This window comes from Scyliorhinus torazame, chromosome 13 (genome assembly GCF_047496885.1).
Source record: "Scyliorhinus torazame isolate Kashiwa2021f chromosome 13, sScyTor2.1, whole genome shotgun sequence".
Taxonomy (NCBI): domain Eukaryota; kingdom Metazoa; phylum Chordata; class Chondrichthyes; order Carcharhiniformes; family Scyliorhinidae; genus Scyliorhinus; species Scyliorhinus torazame.
In genome coordinates, this window is record NC_092719.1 from 78324083 (window position 1) to 78344766 (window position 20684).

Sequence of the window (20684 nt, forward strand, 5' to 3'; positions counted from 1 at the left end):
AGAGTCTGAGACTAATCAAGAGAATGTGAATTTAGGTTTTTGAGAATTTGTTCTTAATCAGGCGTGATGGTGACTTTGCCACATGATAAAGCAGTAGATCCTTCCTTTCCAATGGCCCGCACTCCTGACTCAACTTGGCAACAAATTGGACAGTTCTTTAACTTCGGAAGTGTATTAAATTCTGAAGTTGACCATGGTACATTTGTTTACAATTTAGTCAAAGCTGAAGGAGATGGATGAAGGAAGAAGAAGGTCTGAAGGAGATCAGGACAAGTTGCGGAACAAGCTTACAAGAAAGATGAGCACTTGGTAGGTCACCAATTTTGTATGTGTACTGCTTTTGATTATGGCAATGTAGCCATTGTGCTGGTTATGGCAGCAACATGGAACCAGAAATGCAGAGAGCTCAGGAGGCTATTCAGCCCATCATGCCTGTGCTGGCTCTTTGAAAGAGTTACTAATTAGCCCCACTCTTCACCCGCTGCCCTGCAAATTTTCCATTTCAAGTCTCCATCCAATTCTCATTTGAAAGTTGCAATTGAATGTGCTTCCAGCACACTTTCAGGCAGTGCATTCCAGATCATCACTCGAATGAACAGCTGGGATATCCTTCCAAGTTGCATTAGCCATTTTCACTTTTCGAGGGTTAAGTAAGAGCCCTCGGTAGGTCAATTTGATGGCTGTTATTTGCGTATGCCCGACTGCCCAGCCACCTTGCCCAAGTTTAATGGAGCGTTATTAATTTTATTACATAGTATGAAGTTTAACTAAGTCACAGTCTGGGAAATTGAGAATGTAGAACATCTACAACATGGAGCAGCTGAGTTGAATAATATGGATCCATTTACGGGAAAGCTAGATAGGTTCATGAGCGAGAAAGAGTAAGAAGGATGTGTTGATGAGATTAAATGAAATAGGCTGGGAGGAGGCTCGTGTGGACCATAAGCACCAGCACAAACTAGTTGGGCTGAAAGGCCTGTTTTATTTTGTGACTTTGTTGTAATTCTTATTTAAGGCTATCGGAATGGGAAATGGCTTTTGCCATTGCTAAATCTGGACCTCCCATTGGCTGATTCACTACAAATGAATTGACACTGGTGTTTAGGAGGGTAGCCTATTCATCTACCTGAGCCAGTGTCAGCATTGTTCCGTGTCTGATTTTTAACTTGTGCTGTGCATTCACTTTTCCCGCTAATCACCTCAAGCAAATTAAGAGCCACACTTTGAATAGATGGTCAAAGCTGCATGCCACTGTTCTGCATATGGCCTCTGTCAAAGACATCTATGAGGTTGCAATCAATTTCCCCTGGAAGCTGTGCAGGAATGCTGCTGCACAGCAATCAAGATGTGCCAGAAGGGATAGACCGGGCACACGAGCAGTATTCTTTCTAAGATGTACTCCTGCCTGGCTAAACAAATAGGTCAGTGAAGAGAACGTTAGTTGAAATGGCTTGTTTCCACTTAGAATCATAAAAAGGTTACAGCACAAAAGGAGACCATTTGGCCCATCTTGTCCCTGTCAGCCCAAGGCACCCAGGTGCCTTTTCTAACCCCACCTTCCTGCACCTGGTCCATAGCCCTGTAGCTGAGAGCACTTACAGTACAGATCCAGGTACTTTTTAAAAGAGTTTAGGGTTTCTGCCTCCACCACCAACTCGGGGGGCGAATTCCAGACTCCCACTACCCTCTGCGTAAAAAAAAGTTCTTCCTCATGTCCCTTCTGCCCCTTATCTTGAACCTATGACCCCTGATTCTAGAATTCGCCACCAAGGGAAACAATTTTATTCTGTCCTCCCTATCTCTCCCCCCACAATTTGTACACCTCAATTAAGTCACCCCTCGGCCTTCTTTGTTCCAAGGAAAATAACTCCAACCTATCCAATCTCTCCTCGTAGATACACTTTTCTAGCCCTGGCAACATTCTTGTAGACCTCCTCTGCACTCCTCCAGAGCAATAATGTCCTTCCTGTAATGTGGTGGCCAGAACTGCATAGACTATTCCAGTTGTGGCCTCACCAGTGTTTTTTTACAATTCCAACATTATATCCTTTGTGGAATATGTTTTGCCGCCTTTGGTTGGTAGGTAAGGAACTATGGAATGAAAATTCAGGCAGGGTCTACATCTGGCAGTCAATCCTCGATGGTTAGTTTACTGCCCAGCAGCATATAAAATCAGTTCCACAGTGAAATAGTCTTGAATACAGCCCAAAGTGACAAAATGCCATGCCCAAGAGGGTAAAAGCTTAGTTTTAACATCTATTTTAAAGTCTTTACACAACAATGTCTAGGTGTATCAAAACTTGGGGTGCAATTCTCCCCCAAAAATGACTCATTTTGAGTGGGTTTCATGGGATGATTTCCACCGGGTGTTTGGTGCAATCCAGATCGCAGTTCACCCACACTAAGTCATTTGTTTTTTTTTGAACTTGTCATTTATTTGGAGCTTAGTGAGTTTCTCGCTGACACATCCCACACTTCGAATTTTTTTCTGCAGTCACCAGTGGGGAAACTAGCCACGTCGGCAAGACGGGCTCCTTGGAGATCGGGACGCCATTTCTAAAGAGTGCCCAGACCTCAAAGTGAGGTGAGGGTCCCCCTCACCCCGTACCAATGGATATCATGATCCCCCGCAGACTGGGACGATACTGCTGACCATGTAGGGGCAAACTCCCTCTTTCCCCCCTCCCCTCTCCCATCACTAAAAGTCCATGTGACACACCCCACCCAAACCATCCAGGGATGAGGGTGACACAGCCCCACACCCATCCATCCTCCTCATAGGCATACCCTGCTATGGAGACGTTCAGACCCCACCCCTTCACACACCCCCACCCTTCATAACCTCCCCTTCATTACTCTGCCCCCTCCACCCTTCATAACCCATATTAACCCCCCCCCCCCCCCCACCATTCATGGACGTGGCCTTCCTTAGGCCCCACCCAATGACATCTCCCCTTGGCACCCTGGCAGTGTCACCCTGGCATCCCTGCCCTGTACTGTCCCTGTCCACCCAGGGCTCCAATGGCCACCGGGCACCCCGGTGTGGTCATCGTGTCTGGTCTTGGTTTTTGGAGACCAGTACTAACTGGTGGCGGCATCAGGCTTCACCGTTGTGGTGAATGCTGGGAGACTGTGGCCTGAAATGGGCTGCGCATATTTTAATGAGCCTGATAACTCATTTAAATATGCTTATCTGGATCACATCCTTCGAGGGAGCAATCCAGATGCATCAGACGTAGAGGGTCGGGAGCATCACGTGCAGCTTGACGCCCGGCGCAAAACCCATTTTAGGTCCCTCCCACTATTGCACCCAGCATAGCACCACCTGCTTCACTTAATTAAACTGCAATTATTTTTGATAATTATCTGAATTTTTACATCTTGCTTTAGGAAATTTTTAGGGCAAAAAGAAAATGACCCTTCTCTCTCCCGACCAACACTGCATCGATTTATCAGCACCTGTACCTGGGGTGACAAGGACAACCGACCAGTGAATAAAGGGTGAGTCCCTAATTTTGATGCAAGTATCTATCCACGTAAAGTGTTTAGTTCCTTTATCCTTTCATGGGCATTGGGCTAACTGGTAAGGCCTGCAATTATTTACCCATCACTAATTTCCCTTGATGGGAGTGATTTGCTCGGCCATTTCAGAGGGCAGTTGAGAGTCAACCACATTGTGACTTCCGGTGGCGGCCATGGGCTAAACAGCCGTGTACCTGGTGGCGCTTGCGCGGGAAACCTTTATCCGCCCATTAATCCCGGTCGGACCTTTGAATGTGGTCCTGAGGTCCCGATTCGCGCTGGTGAAGGTGTCGGCAATTTTTTGTGCAAGGTTCGGAATGCACAAGGCAAAGAGTAACGAAGGAAAAAAAATGCGGCTGCATGCAGGGGGTGAGGTACTGAAGGGCGCGGCTGAAGGCGCGATGTCGGCGGGCATGGAGTCAGTACTTCCGGCCCAATGGTCTGCTGCTCAGTTGGTAGATTTTTTACCTGCTCAGTTCCAGAAACAGAGGTTGGAAACGTCTGACGATCTGGTAAGGCCATTGATCCGATTACAGCAGTGGAGAGAGTTAAGCAGCGTTTAGAGGCTATGGGCGCGTCGCCTCAGAAAATGGAGAAATCCGTCGCCAACCACAAGGACCGGCTGGCCTCAGTGGAAGCAGGGCTTTCCTTGATGGCTGACAGCTTCAAAAAAGTATGTGATAAGGTGGACAAGTTGGAGAATAGAGCACATCGGCAAAATACCCGAATAGTGGGTCTGCGGAGGGGTTGGAGCGCTCACAACTCGCACAGATGCTGCAGCAGTTGGTATATGAGAGTTTTACCGGCCCCGCCCCTCCTCCCCGGAGATTGACCGTGGACGCAGTGCTGAGGAGAAAGTCAAAGGTGGGCAAGCAGCCAACAGCAATGATGGTGCGACTGCACCGCTCCCTGAACAAGGAAAAAATTCTGAGGTGGGCCAGGCAGGCGAAGAAGACCTTGTGGGAGGGAAGCGTAATCGGAACATACCCCGATTGGAGTGTGAAATTGGCTAAATGCTGCGCCGGATTCAACAAAGTCAAGGTGGTCCTGCACAAGGAAGTTATGAGATTTGGAATTTGTATCTGGCCCGTTTGTGGATCACCTTTTGTAAACAAGAGCACTTTTTAGACACCCCGGAGGAGGTGGACAAGTTTCTTTGGGACCGGGGGAGTGGGAATCTGTAAATACGTCAAAATGTGGTTGTTCTGTGCCGTTGATAATCTTGTTGTTAGTTTGATTGCTGTGCATTCCTGTATCTTTGCTATGTTCTTCTCTCTATTATTCTCCTTCCTGTTTTCCGTTTTATTGAGGTGTGTTTGATGTTTGGGGGGCTGGGGAGATGTGGAGAGTGGGATAGGGGTGTTTTATTTTTGATGGGGTTTGGGTTAGGGTTAGGGACGGTTCTGGGTAGTCGCAGGCCCCGTGCGAGGGCCACCATACTGGTGTGAGAACCAGTAAATGTAAGGGATGTGGGGGACGTGAGGAGGGCAGGGTTTTGAATGTTTATTCTTCTTGGTTTAGCCTGGGGGTGTGGAGATGGGGTGGGAGATCGGATGGGGAAGCTGACAGTGTGAGTAATGTCAGGACACTCCGATATAGAAGTCGGTAGCAGTGGATGTCTCTCAGGGGCCCCAAAGGTCATGACTTGACGACTTTAGGTGATTGGCTCAAGCGAAAATATGGCTGATTACCGGGGTGAGGGGATAGGTGGCCCTTCACTTGATTGGGAACATGGAATGTCCAGGGCCTGAATAGACCTGTTAAAAGGTTGTGCATATTTGATCATCTGAAACACATGGGGGTGGACTTAAAATTTCTCCAGGAGACTCATTTAAAGGTGGCGGACTAGATGTGATTGAGAAGGGGGCGAGTTGGTCAGGTCGACCACTCAGGACTTCATATGAAGACGAGGGGTGGCTGTGTTAATAAGTACGAGGGAGTCATTTGACAAGATTCTGGGGATTCTGAGTGAGTTTGGCTCCTTCTCCGGGTACAAGCTCAATATCGCAAAGAGCGAGATGTTTCTGATAGGCTCCGGAGGACAGGATATTAGCAAATTGGAGAGGGATGACCCAAGTTCAGGAAACCAGGATGTAGAAGCGGATTGGCTAGAGATGAAAAATGATAACGGTAAGTAATTTGTGGGAGTGGTGTACAGGCTCCCTCATTGTAACTACACAGTAGGATAGAGTAGAAAGGAAGAGATAATGAGAGCCTGTCAGAAAGCACTGCAATAATCATTGGGGATTTTAATCTGCTTATAGACTGGAAAAATCAAAGATAGCACACATGAGGAATGTTTTCAGGAAAGTTATTTGGAACAGCATGTTCTGGAGCCAACCAGAGGGCACTTTATACTAGACCTGGTATTGTTTAATGAGATGGGAGCAGCAATCATAATATGTTTGAATTTTACGTGCAGTTTGGGGTAGAGAAGAGTGCATTCAAGACTAGTATTTTAAACTTAAATACAAGCAATTATGAAGGCATGAAACTGGAGTTAGCTGAAGTGAATTAGCAAGTGTGCCTAAGGGTTGGATCAACAGAGATTCAGTAGCGGATATTTAAAGGGATATTTCAGAATATACAGAACTGACACATTCCGATGAGAAAGAAAAATTCAAGGGGAGCACCCATCATCTGTGGTTAACTAAAGTTAAAGACAGTATTACACTGAGAGAAAATGCATTTATTTGTGCAAAGACGAGTGGCAAGTTAGAAGATTGGAAAGAGAATAAAGAAGATCAAAAAAATGACAGATTGAGGAAGGGGAAAAAATACTAGCCAGTAATATAAAGGTGGAGAGAACATGTTTCCATGGATATTTAAATAGAAAGAGTTAACAAAGTGAGCATTGGTTCTATAGAAAGTGCATCTGGGGAATTGGTAATGGAAAGTAGGGCTATGGTGAATGAATTAAACAAGATATTTTGCATCTATCTCCACTATAGAGGGCACAAGTAACATCGCAGAACATAAGAACTAGGAGCAGGAGTAGGCCATCTGGCCCCTCGAGCCTGCTCCACCATTCAATGAGATCATGGCTGATCTTTTGTGGACTCAGCTCCACTTTCCGGCCCGAACACCATAAACCCTTAATCCCTTTATTCTTCAAAAAACTATCTATCTTTATCTTAAAAACATTTAATGAAGGAACCTCTACTGCTTCACTGGGCAAGGAATTCCATAGATTCACAACCCTTTTTGGGTGAAGAAGTTCCTCCTAAACTCAGTCCTAAATCTACTTCCCCTTATTTTGAGGCTATGCCCCCTAGTTCTGCTTTCACCCGCCAGTGGAAACAACCTGCCCGCATCTATCCTATCTATTCCCTTCATAATCTTATATGTTTCTGTAAGATCCCCCCTCATCCTTCTAAATTCCAACGAGTACAGTCCCAGTCTACTCAACCTCTCCTCATAATCCAACCCCTTCTGCTCTGGGATTAACCTAGTGAATCTCCTCTGCACACCCTCCAGTGCCAGTACGTCCTTTCTCAAGTAAGGAGACCAAAACTGAACACAATACTCCAGGTGTGGCCTCACTAACACCTTATACAATTGCAGCAGAACCTCCCTAGTCTTAAACTCCATCCCTCTAGCAATGAAGGACAATAGCTGTAAATCAGGAAATGGGAGGGCAGAACTCGGCTCTTCACAATTTATTTAAATAACTTGGATGAAGGGGCTAATGGTATAGTTACTAAATTTGCTGCCTGTACAAAGATAAGTAGAAAAGTGAAAAAGGACATAAGGAGTTTACAAAGGGTCATCGATAGGTTAAGTGAGAGGGCTATACCTTTAGCCCCTTCATCCAAGTTATTTAAATAAATTGTAAAGAGCCGAGTTCTGTCCTCCCATTTCCTGATTTGCAGCTATTTCTGCAATGTTACTTGAGAGGGCAAATGGAATATAATGTGGGAAAATGTGAACATCAAACATGGAAAATACAGCACAGAACAGGCCCTTCGGCCCACGATGTTGTGCCGAACCTTTGTCCTAGATTAATCATAGATTATCATTGAATTTACAGTGCAGAAGGAGGTCATTCGGCCCTTTGAGTTTGCACCGGCTCTTGGAAAGAGCACCCTACCCAAACTCAACACCTCCACCCAACACCAAGGGCAATTTTGGACACTAAGGGCAATTTATCATGGCCAATCCACCTAACCTGCACATCTTTGGACTGTGGGAGGAAACCGGAGCACCCGGAGGAAACCCACGCAGACACTGGGAGGATGTGCAGACTCCGCACAGACAGTGATCCAAGCTGGAATCGAACCTGGGACCCTGGAGCTGTGAAGCAATTGTGCCATCCACAATGCTACCGTGCTGCCCTTAAGAACAAATAAATCTACACTATATAATTTTACCGTAATCCATGCACCTATCCAATAGCTGCTTGAAGGTCCCTAATGTTTCCGATTCAACTACTTCCACAGGCAGTGCATTCCATGCCCCCACTACTCTCTGGGTAAAGAACCTACCTCTGATATCCCTCCTATATCTTCCACCTTTCACCTTAAATTTATGTCCCCTTGTAATGGTTTGTTCCACCCGGGGAAAAAGTCTCTGACTACTCTATCTATTCCCCTGATCATCTTATAAACCTCTATCAAGTCGCCCCTCATCCTTCTCCGTTCTAATGAGGAAAGGCCTCGCACCCTCAACCTTTCCTCGTAAGACCTGCTCTCCATTCCAGGCAACATCCTGGTAAATCTCCTTTGCACCTTTTCCAAAGCTTCCACATCCTTCCTAAAATGAGGCGACCAGAACTGTATACAGTACTCCAAATGTGGCCTTACCAAAGTTTTGTACAGCTGCATCATCACCTCACGGCTCTTAAATTCAATCCCTCTGTTAATGAACTCGAGCACACCATAGGCCTTCTTCACAGCTCTATCCACTTGAGTGGCAACTTTCAAAGATGTATGAACATAGACCCCAAGATCTCTCTGCTCCTCCACATTGCCAAGAACTCTACCGTTAACCCTGTATTCCACATTCATATTTGTCCTTCCAAAATGGACAACCTCACACCTTTCAGGGTTAAATTCCATCTGCCACTTCTCAGCCCAGTTCTGCATTCTATCTATGTCTCTTTGCAGCCGACAACAGCCCTCCTTACTATCCACAACTCCACCAATCTTCGTATCGTCTGCAAATTTATTGACCCACCCTTCAGCTCCCTCATCCAAGTCATTAATGAAAATCACAAACAGCAGAGGATCCAGAACTGATCCCTGCGGTACGCCACTGGTAACTGGGATCCAGGCTGAAAATTTGCCATCCACCACCACTCTCTGACTTCTATCGGTTAGCCAGTTCGTTATCCAACTGGCCAAATTTCCCACTATCCCATGCCTCCTTACTTTCTGCAGAAGCCTACCATGGGGAACCTTATCAAATGCCTTACTAAAATCCATGTACACTACATCCACTGCTTTACCTTCATCCACATGCTTGGTCACCTCCTCAAAGAATTCAATAAGACTTGTAAGGCAAGACCTACCCCTCACAAATCCATGCTGACTATCCCTAATCAAGCAGTGTCTTTCCAGATGCTCAGAAATCCTATCCTTCAGTACCCTTTCCATTACTTTGCCTACCACCGAAATAAGATTAACTGGCCTGTAATTCCCAGGGTTATCCCTAGTCCCTTTTTTGAACATGGGCATGACATTCGCCACTCTCCAATCCCCTGGTACCACCTCTGTTGACAGTGAGGACGAAAAGATCATTGCCAACGGCTCTGCAATTTCATCTCTTGCTTCCCTTAGAATCCTTGGATATATCCTGTCAGGCCCGGGTGACTTGTCTATCCTCAAGTTTTTCAAAATGCCCAACACATCTTCCTTCCTAACAAGTATCTCCTCGAGCTTACCAGTCTGTTTCACGCTGTCCTCTCCAACAATATGGCCCCTCTCATTCGTAAATACTGAAGAAAAGTACTCGTTCAAGACCTCTCCTATCTCTTCAGACTCTATACACAATCTCCCGCTACTGTCCTTGATCGGACCTACCCTCGCTCCAGTCATTCTCATATTTCTCACATATGTGTAAAAGGCCTTGGGGTTTTCCTTGATCCTACCCGCCAAAGATTGTTCATGCCCTCTCTTAGCTTTCCTAATCCCTTTCTTCAGTTCCCTCCTGGCTATCTTGTATCCCTCCAATGCCCTGTCTGAACCTTATTTCCTCAGCCTTACATAAGTCTCCTTTTTCCTCTTAACAAGACATTCAACATCTCTTGTCAACCATGGTTCCCTCACGCGACCATCTCTTCCCTGCCTGACAGGGACATACATATCAAGGACACGTTCCACATTTCACTTGTGTCCTTCCCTGACAGCCTATGTTCAACTTATGCACTTCAATTCTTGTCCGACAACATCGTATTTACCCTTCCCCCAATTGTAAACCTTGCCCTGTTGCACGCACCTATCCCTCTCCATTACTAAAGTAAAAGTCACAGAATTGTGGTCACTATCTCCAAAATGCTCCCCCACTAACAAATCTATCACTTGCCCTGGTTCATTACCAAGTACTAAATCCAAAATTGCCCCTCCTCTGGTCGGACAATCTACATACTGTGTTAGAAAAGCTTCCTGAACACACTGCACAAACACCACCCCATCCAAGCTATTTGATCTAAAGAGTTTCCACTCAATATTTGGGAAGTTAAAGTCACCCATGACTACTACCCTGTGACTTCTGCACCTTTCCAAAATCTGTTTCCCAATCTGTTCCTCCACATACCTTCCAGGAGTCTCGCTCGCGACCACAGAATCTCCTATCTATTCCCCTAACCATTGAATCGCCTACAACTATTGCTTTTCTATTCTCCCCCCTTCCCTTCTGAGCCCCAGAGCCAGACTCGGTGCCAGAGACCTGGCCGCTAGTCCCGGTAGGTCATCCCCCCCCCAACAGCATCCAAAACGGTATACTTGTTTTGAAGGGGAACGGCCACGAGGGATCCCTGCACTGTCTGCCTGTTTGTTTTTTTCTCCCTGACTGTAACCCAGCTATTCTTGTCCTGTACCTTGGGTGTGGTTACCTCCCTGTAACTCTTATACTCCCTCAGTCACCAAACTCTCACTATAGCACTCAAATGCACCAAATCCAGCACTCAGTACAAAACCTGAAATTGTCCATTTTGAGGAAGAATAAAAAATAAGCATATTATCTAAATGGTGAGAGATTTCAGAGCTCTTGAGGTAAAGCGGGATCTGGGAGTCCTAGTCCATGAATCACAAAAGGCCGGGATACAGGAACAGCAGTAATTAGAAAAGCTGATAGAAAGTTAGAATTTATTGTGAGGGTAATTGGATACAAAAATAGGGAGGCTATATTTCAGTTGTACAGGGCATTGGTGAGACCACATCTAGAGTAAGGAAAGAAGTAAATGCGTTAGAAGCAGTTCAGAGATGGTTTGCTGGACTAATACCCTGAATGGGTGGATTGTCTTATGAGGACAGTTTGGAGAAATTGGGTTTGTATCCACTAGAGTTTAGACAAGTAAGAGGTGATTTGACTTTATCCTGAGGGGTATTGACATAGTGGATGTGGAGAGGGTATTTCCTGTTGTCGGAGATTCCAGAACTAATGGTTGAAAAATAAGGGGCCGTTCATTTAAAACCAAGGTGAGAATTTATTTCTCTCTGAGGGTCGTGAGTCTCTGGAACTCTCTTCCCCAAAAGACAGCAGTCTTTGAATATTTTTAAGGCAGAATTAGATAGGTTCTTGATTAACAAGGTGGGAGGATGAATGTTTGTTGGGGTAGACAGGTATGTAGGGTTGAGGTTACAATCAGATCAGCTATCTTATTTAATGGTGCAGCAGGCTCGAGGGGCTGAGTAGCCTACTGCTAATTCATAATAATAATGTGTTCATATGCTGGTACTGTTAGACGTTTAGCTGCTGTTGTATAAAGAGTCAAAGGTTCTGCTCCTTTTCCACAAACACCTTTAATTTACTTCAACAGACTCTGCACAAAACTCTAACATCACGTCATTTGACACAAAGGCCACTTGAAAGATCTACTTTCAACTGGCAACAGCCTAACTTTAACAAAACTGATCTTACCGAAAAATACCAGACTCTCGACGCATCATTTAATCCATATACACATTTGTTCAACTTCCAGAGTACCCTTTCTGTGTTAGCTGCCTCTTTAGGAGGATGGAGAAAAATGTCTCTCTGGAGCTGATGCCCCTGCAAGAAGGCAGCTTTTATATCTATAGATTTGCATTCCGATGCCTTTGTGGCTAATAGAGCCAAGAAGATCTTTAAAATGATCTTTCCTGCCGTAGGTGAATCTACCCATCCTGATCTTCTAAGTTTTCTTTAAATCCCCTTGCCACAAGCCTGGCCTTTGCCTTATAAATTCCATCCGGAAGAACCTTTTCCATGCAAATCCATCTGTGGAATAGAGCTCTTTGTCCCCTATCCGGTACTTCCATGTATACCCCAAATTCACTCCAACTATGCAGTTCTTGCTGTTTGGCATCTTTGATAACTTTTTCATCTAACTTATTGGAATCCACCAAAATCTCACGTGCATGTGGGCTTCTACTCCTATTAGTATTTGTAGTCTTACTCCTGTTCCGAGACCTTGATAAACCAAGTCCCCTCTCCCCCCTGATATCTCGTTCTGTGCTGCTACTGCTTGATCTTTCCCTTCTGCTGTGGGATGTCCTTTCAATAGTTCTCGACCTTTTCCTGCAGACCTGTTCACTATCCGATGTACTATCTGAACTGGCACTGCGTTTCTGTACCCTCCATTTTTGAACTTCGTTTTCCCAATCCATTGTCTTGACTCCTTCCCCTGAATGCTGTACATTCAACCAATGTTTATACTTTCCAGTGGCCTTCCCTGCTCTACTAATAACAGTTGCATCCTTCCATTGACTAGACCCTTCAGGCAAGTATGTCACTTTTGTACCAACTTTTGGCAGTGTGTCCTTTCGTAAAAATGGCCTGTTCTAAATCATCAGAAGTGTTGTGTTCCTCTACAGAAACCCTGTCTATATCCGTTAACTGGTCCTCATAGTTCTGTAACACATGCATACCAGATGACCCTGGTTCCTCGTCATGTCTGTCTGCTCTGTCTAAATTTGAAAATTTGTAATCTGTACCCATTATCCTTGATGAATGTACCCGAACAGTTTGATTGCCATGTTGCAAAATAATTGTTTTGCCATCTATGCCTATGATCTCCCCTGGGCCTTTCCATTCGTTAGAATTGTCTCTCTTATAGTATACCATGCCTCCTTGCTGAAAAAGTGTGAAAAGATGGCCGTACATTATGACTCAAAGCTCTGTGAATTCTTTCAGAGACTTCTGCTTCCAAAAAAGCTTTTCTACTGCTATGTAATGCATTTAAATGCTCAGCAAAGGTAGAACTAATTGTAGTCCTTTCCCAAGCTGGAGGCTGGTAATCCTTAATAAATGTTTAAGCCTCCGAGGAGACGGATGCGCAAATTGCCTATGCAGTTTTAATACAACAAGCTTTTTATCAGCTAAAGTCCCATTTTCAACTGCCATTAACACATCCTTAACAACTGTACTTGAAACATTATTTGTCAGTAATGGAATACAATAGTGTCCCGACTCTGTAAATTGCAAGTCCACCCTCTTTCCAAAAACTATTGCCTTATCCTGTTCCATATCCAGTTTCATGTGTGCTTTCTTCATCGACGGTCTGCTCAGAAGCAAAGGTATCTCACTTAATACAACATCCGTGCTAATTAAATGATTCACTCCGGCAATATTGCAAGGGATCAGCGACTTCAGAATATTATCATCCCTAAACCTGAAACTTGTGGAACTTCTTGTCACGATTTTCAGCATTCAAAGAGTCCAGGTAACAGTCAATTCCACACATAGTAGATGTGCAGCCACTGTCCAATACAGCACAATTGAAGAATTCTGCAACCAACACCCTCATTACCGGCGTAAAACTGCTTGTCAATAGGACAATGCCTTCTTTCTGGTCACTATCTTTTTCCTCTTCTGACCCTTCCGTGTCATGTGTCGCTTCAAACACTCTATTATAGCGTGTTGGACAGTTGAAAGCATAATGGTATTGAGAGTCACATCGAAAACATCGATTTATCATGCCCCATGCATTCTGGGGTTCACCTTCCTATTGTAGGTTCTAACTGGGTTTCTGTCTTCATAATTTCCGGGTCCCGATCTCCTTCTATAATATTGGAACCTGTTTGTAGCCGTGCGATTTCGCCAACCTGTTAGTAGTGTTTCTTCCATAGTCTGCTTTATTGCACGCTGATCTATTTGGGTCATCAGAGCCATCGGAATCGAATATTTCCCCAGAAACTTTTTTAAAGCTTCGGTCATCTGATCGAATAAGGTATCTTTATCCGCAAACTGAACTCCTCTCAAAACCAGGAGCCTATCCATGTTGCTCACTCTAGCACAGTCAAGTAATTTAAAGGCCAACACAGACTGTGGAAATTCCAGGTTGTGTTTCTGCAGCCTTTTATATAGTCTGCCAAATTCCAGTATATAGACTTCAATGGAGAAATCCTCTATTTTCAAGAACCTATCAAAATCCGACCATGCTTCATAAGCACTTAACAAGTCATCTTTCTTATAAATCTTGTCCATATAACGTAATAGAGTCTGCAGACCTTCTTCTGAGTCCAACTCTTCCAATTCCAGCTCAGAAAACACTTTGCTCTGGATTTTACTGTCATAGGTAGAGAAAGAGCCAATGCCATACCTTGTTTTCTCTTTCTCAAGCAGTTACCGTAGTCCACATAACTACTGCACTTCGCTATTGGTCGTATGATCGCCTTTCAGAAAATAAGGAGGGGAAGTCAAATCCGGCCATCTTTATCCTAGGTTCAGCCATATATCTTTGGGGTTTGTTTCTTCTTACTCACTCCTTGTTTGGTCCGGAAAAGTTGTAATTTGCAACCCTTCACATTTGCACAGCAACCATCCTCTGCTACCATTTGTTAGACATTTAGCTGCTGGTGTATAAAGAGTCAAAGGTTCTGCTCCTTTTCCACAAACACCTTTAATTTACTTCAACAGACTCTGCACAAAACTCTAACATCACATCACCTGACACACAGGCCACCTGAAGCTCCTTTACATTGATGCGCTATCAGTTAGGACGAGACGAGAGTAGAGAGTAATCAATGTTTTATTACACAGAGATGTGTGGCCTCCTACAGCTGCTGCCGAAATGGCTGCCGTTCGGAGAGCACACACATTTATACTCTGCCTACTGGGCGGAGCCAGCAGGCAGGGATCTACCCCCGTAGCTGTAGTACAGGGGCCTTCCCGTAATATCCTCATATGCAGTGCAGTATATACAATATAATACAACAGTGGTGACTACCACATTCACCCCCCTGTTAAAAATGAGTCCAGCGGGGGTGGTGGAAAACTACTTACATACAGGTTGTCATTAAAATTTCAGAGAAGGATACAAATTTAGACGGTCGGGCGCCTTGATCTGTCGTTGAGAGCCCGCAGTGCTGGTGGCGAGTCAGGCGTGGCTCGGTCATTGGTGACTCTGGGAGCGTGTTGACATCCTCTTCATCCCTGGGTGGGACCAAGGGGAGGACGGATTGTCCTGGAGTGGGGGCTGTGATGAGCTGCGCTGGGGGAAGTGAGGGTGGCGCTGGGGCAGAGGGGGGTGTGTGTGGGGACCCAGCTGGTGCCAGGTCCCTGAGGGAGATGTGTCTTGGCGGCCATCGGGTACGCTACGTAGACGTACTGTGGGTTTGCGTGGAGTAGCTGTAACCTCTCAACTAACGGGTCCGCCTTGTGGAGCCGCAAGTGCTTGCGGAGGAGAACGGGTCCTGGAGCTGCCAGCCACGTTGGGAGCGAAACCCCGGAGGTGGACTTCCTGGGGAAGGCAAAGAGACGTTCATGGGGGGGGGGGTTCCGTTAGTCGCCGTGCACAGGAGGGACCGAATGGAGTGAAGTGCGTCGGGGAGGACCTCCTGCCAGCGGGAGGCCGGGAGATTTCTGGACCATAGGGCCAGCTGGACGGCCTTCCAGACCGTCCCATTCTCCCGCTCCACCTGCCCGTTTCTGCGGGGTTGCAGCTGGTCATCCTGCTCGATGCAATGCCCCTGTTGAGCAGGTACTGGCGCAGCTCATCGCTCATAAATGAGGATCCCCTATCGCTGTGGACGTAGGCCGGGAAACCGAACAGAGCGAAGATGGTGTTGAGGGCTTTGATGATGGTGGCAGACATCATATCGGGGCATGGGATGGGGAATCTGGAATATTCGTCGACCACATTGAGAAAATAAGTGTTGCGGTCGGTGGAGGGGAGGGGCCCTTTGAAGTCCACGCTGAGGCGTCAAAGGGGCGGGAGGCCTTCACCAGACGCGCACGGTCTGGTCGGTAGAAGTGTGGTTTACATTCCGCGCAGACCTGTCAGTCTCTGGTGACAGCCCTGACTTCCTCGATGGAGTAGGGCAGATTGCGGGCCTTAATGAAGTGATAAAAGCGGGTGACCCCTGGGTGACAGAGATCGTCGTGCAGGGTCCGGAGTCGGTCCACTTGTGCGCTGGCACATGTACCTCGCGACAGGGCATCAGGGGGCTCGTTGAGCTTACCCGGGTGATACAAAATCTTGTAATTAAAGGTGGAGAGCTCGATCCTCCACCGCAAGATCTTATCATTTTTGATCTTACCCCGCTGTGTGTTGTTAAACATGAAGGGAACCGACCATTGGTCAGTGAGGAGAGTGAATCTCCTGCCGGCCAGGTAATGCCTCCAGTGCCGCATAGCTTCAACGATAGCTTGGGCCTCCTTTTCGATGGAGTGCCGAATTTAGGAGGCATGGAGGGTGCGGGAAAAGAATGCCACGGGCCTGCCTGCCTGGTTGTGGGTGGCGGCCAGAGCGACGTCTGATGCATCACTCTCGACTTGGAAGGGGAGCGTCTCATCGACCGCGTGCATCGCGGCCTTGGCGACGTCGGCGCTGATACGGTTGAAGGCCTGGTGAGCCTCGGCCGTCAGTGGGAAACAGGTGGCGTGGATGAGTTGGCGGGCTTTGTCCGCATAGTTAGGGACCCACTGGGCGTTGTACGAAAAGAACCCCAGGCATCGTTTGAGGGCCTTGGGGCAGTGGGGAAGGGGGAGATCCATGAGGGGGCGCATGCGATCGGGGTTGGGCCCTAGAACTCCGTTCTGAACCACATAGCCGAGGATGGCTAATCGGTTCGTGCTGAACACACACTTTTCCTTGTTGTAGGTTAGGTTGAGGAGTTTGGGGGTGTGGAGAAATTTGGAAAGGTTAGCGTCGTGGTCCTGCTGGTTGTGGCAGCAGATGGTGATGTTATCCAGGTACGGGGAAGTGGCCTGCAGTCCGTACCGGTCAACCATTTGGTCCATCTCCCGTTGGAAGACCGAGACCTCCTTAGTGACGCCGAAGGGAACCCTAAGGAAATGGGAAAGGCGGACGTCTGCTTCAAACGCGGTGTACGGGCGGTCCGCCTTGAAAATGGGGAGCTGGTGGTAGGCAGATTTCAGGTCCACTGTCAAGAAGACCAGGTACTGTGCAATCTGATTGACCATATCAGATATGCATGGGAGGGGGTACGCGTCGAGCTGCGTGTACCGATTGGTGGTCTGACTGTAGTCAACGACCATCTGGTTTTTCTCCCCCGTTTTCACCACTACCACTTGGGCTCCCCAGGGGCTGTTGCTGGCCTCGATGATACCTTCCCGCAGCAGCCGCTGGACCTCAAGCCTGATGAAGGTCCTGTCCTGGGCGCTGTACCGTCTGCTCCTGGTGGTGACGGGTTTGCAATCCGGGGTGAGGTTTGCAAACCGAGAAGGCGGGTCGACTTTGAGGGTCATGAGGCTGCATACAGTAAGGGGTGGTAGGGGCCCGCCAAATTTCAGGGTTAGGCTCTGGAGGTTGCACTGGAAGTCCAGGCCGAGTAGCAAGGCAGCGCAGAGGTTTGGGAGGACGTAGAGCTGGGAGCCGCTGAACTCTACACCCTGGATGGTGAGGGTGGCGATGCAGTACCCCCGGATCATCACGGAGTGGGATCCGGAGGCCAGGGAGATTCTTTAGTTAATAGGGTGTACCGCGAGGGAGCAGCGCCTTACCGTACCGAGGTGGATGAAGCTCTCCATGCTCCCGGAGTCCAGCAGGCAGGATATCTCATGCCCGTCGACCTTCACCTTTGACGCGGTCGCGATGTTGTGTGGTCAGGCCTGGTCGATCGTGACGGAGGTGAGGTGTGGCTGGTTGTCGGTGGTTGCAGGCATTGAGTGGCCCGATTAGGAGTCCAACGGGCAGGGGTCCAGAGGCGGGGAAGATGGCGGCGCCCTCGAGCCGCACGTGTCCTGGGGCAGGCGAGATGGCTCCGCCCATTCGTTGTGAGACAAGCAAGATGGCGGCGCCCACGGGCCGCACGTGGTCTGAGGCGAGGAAGATGGCGGCACCCACTGACCGCACGCGGGGGGTGCAGGGACAATAGCGGCAATTGAGTAGGCATGGCATACTGCAGTGAAATGTCCTTTCTCTCCGCACCGGACAGCGCTGCTGGGGGTGTTTTGACTGTCCGCAGAAGTAGCACTTGGATCCCCTGGGGTTGGTTGGCTGCCTCGCGGCGCAGGCGTGGGGTTGGCTGGGGGTGGTCGCTGATGGGGTCCGCGATGGGGTGGCCGCTGGCGGGGTCCATGATGCCCAGGAGGGGTGGGCTGTGCGGTCAGGTGCATACACCTGTACGTTGTGTGAGGAGACTGTGAGCGAGAGCGCTAGTTTCTTGGTCGCTGCAAGGTCGAGCGTAGCCCTTTCTAAAAGGCGCTGGCGGATGTAGGCCGACCCTATGCCCGTAATGAACGCGTCTCTCATTAGCAGGTTAGAATGTTCAGTGGCAGAAATGGCCTGGCAATCATAGTCTCTCACCAGGGCGAGCAGGACACGCCAGAAATCTTCCACACTCACCGGGAAGTTGGTGTCGCGTGGACAGGAGGTGCCTGGCGTAGATCTTGTTGGCCTGTTGAGCGTAATTCTCCTTCAGTAGCGCCATGGCCTCTGTGTAGGTAGGCGCGTCCTGGATGAGGGGAAAGACATCAGAGCTCAGCCGCGTGTATAGAATCTGGAGGTTCTGTGCTTCTGGGATTAGGTCTGTCGCAGATTCAATGTATGCTTCAAAACAACCTAGCCAATGTGCAAAGTCCTTTTTGGCATTGTCTGCTTGAGGATGCAGCTGCAGGCGATCCGGCTTGATGCGGAGATCCATCTTTGTAAAATCTCCATGTAATAAATTGATGCACTATCAATTACGACGAGACGAGAGTAGAGAGTAATCGAGGCTTTATTACACAGATGTGTGGCCTCCTACAGCTGCTGCCGAAATGGCTGCCGTTCGGAGAGCACCCACATTTATACTCCACCTACTGGGCGGAGCCAGCAGGCAGGGATATACCCCCGTACCTGTAGTACAGGGGCCTTACAGTAATACCCTCGTATGCAGTGCAGTATATACAATATAATACAACAGTGGTGACTACCACAAATATCAGTGTCAATTATTGCATACTTAACATAAATGAGACAACTAATTGGAATGTCTCTTAACCCATTACTTAACAGGTATGCCCCTCCCTTTCTCCAGTCCGCCATCACAAAACTGATGTTGGTGTCTTTACCTGTATCAGCCTTGCTCTCTGAAGTTCCTCCGTCCTTCCACACATGGTTAAGGTGTAATATAAATACAAGTTATTGTTGTTTTGTACTTTATGAAATGAAAATTGCTTAATGTCACAAGTAGGCTTCAAATGAAGTTACTGTGAAAAGCCACTAGTCGCCACATTCCGGCGCCTGTTCGGGGAGGCTGGTACGGGAATTGAACCGTGCTGCTGGCCTGCCTTGATCCGCTTTAAAAGCCAGTGATTTAGCCCAGTGTGCTAAACCAGCCCCTTTAGTAGGGATGATCTAGAAGTCTTCTCAAAATCTATCATTAAATCACTCTTCAATTGTCTTTCTGAAAGTTTTTTCTCGAAGTCACCATTTCCTTTCCTTTCCTGAAGTGCTTGGGATTTTCTTTCTATATTAAAGGTGGTCTATAAAGGCAAATTACAATCTAAATGGAGAAATAAATCTTCCATCAAACGCCCAATGACTTTGTTGACAATCTGTCTGACATCGTGTGATGCTTGCTGTAGGAAATAATCTGGAAAAACTAAAAATGAAATTATCTGCATCTGTTCTGTCCACCTTGTTGCCATGCAGTAGGAATGTTCCAGGACTAGAATCGCAAGAGGAGGAAGAAAAAGAAGAGGAAACAGAAGAAGCTATCTTAACCGAAGCAGACAACTGTTCAAAGGCTGAAACATGTGTAGTGTAAGTATATTGTTAACCACGCTGAAATGTTCAGCTAACACATTATGGCACTGTAAAAGCGTAATGTCTTGTATTTACCCTAGTTGAATTGATAGCGTGAGGTGATCACAACTAGCGGCATGTAATAATTGTACGAGGTACGCAAGTGTGAAGAGAACACTCAGATTTTGGATCAGATTTTGCCATCCCGACAATGAGAAAACCTGCATCGCTCAGCTAAAGGTGAAAGCACGGATCCGTTTTGTCGGGTGTAGGAGGTGTGACAGGTCATATACAACACTCGTGCAAAGACCCCATTTTAAAAGCCCGTCTGAAATGCGATTTTTCACATCCAATTATATTTTCATCAAGGCGTGTTGTTTTCAGAAGCGTGGCAGGTTTTGCAGTCTGTGAGCACAGCCAGAGGCTCTTTGCTAGGGTGGGAATGTTCGCTACCTGCTACAAGTAAGCATCTTTTACCAATACTTAACTGAGAAAGAGCCAGGAGAGTTCCTGAAGCTGTACCAGAGTGGGGGAGGCTGGCAGAAATCTGCCATCGAAGGACAATTCTGCGAGTGGACATTGATTCAAGTTCAGCAGCAAACATTCATATGCCATGAAGCAGGGTCTCCAGGCAGATAGTATGAAGGAGGGGGAGGAGGCACCGGGCAGCAGGAATAGCAGTGTATCCATGCAGGAGGCGGCTTGATCTCTCTAGGTTAGGGAGATCATCATCATCTGTGCCCCTCTTCATGATTTATACATTCCCAAGATCTATGCACTGATATGCCTTGACTGTTACGCTGAAGGAATTGTGGCCTTCAAACCTCTTTGC

The 20684-nt window shown here is 47.2% G+C and overlaps 1 protein-coding gene across 1 annotated transcript in view; it reads left to right on the forward strand.

Annotated features, from left to right (window-relative positions):
• The window catches only part of lrmp (lymphoid-restricted membrane protein), a 238493-nt gene that overhangs the window by 210630 nt on the left and 7179 nt on the right, over positions 1-20684 (forward strand). The window contains exons 36-38 of the mRNA XM_072471820.1: positions 218-309; positions 3391-3501; positions 19760-19870. Of these exons, the coding sequence (XP_072327921.1) occupies positions 218-309; positions 3391-3501; positions 19760-19870 (314 nt within the window). The remainder of the gene's footprint in view (positions 1-217; positions 310-3390; positions 3502-19759; positions 19871-20684) is intronic.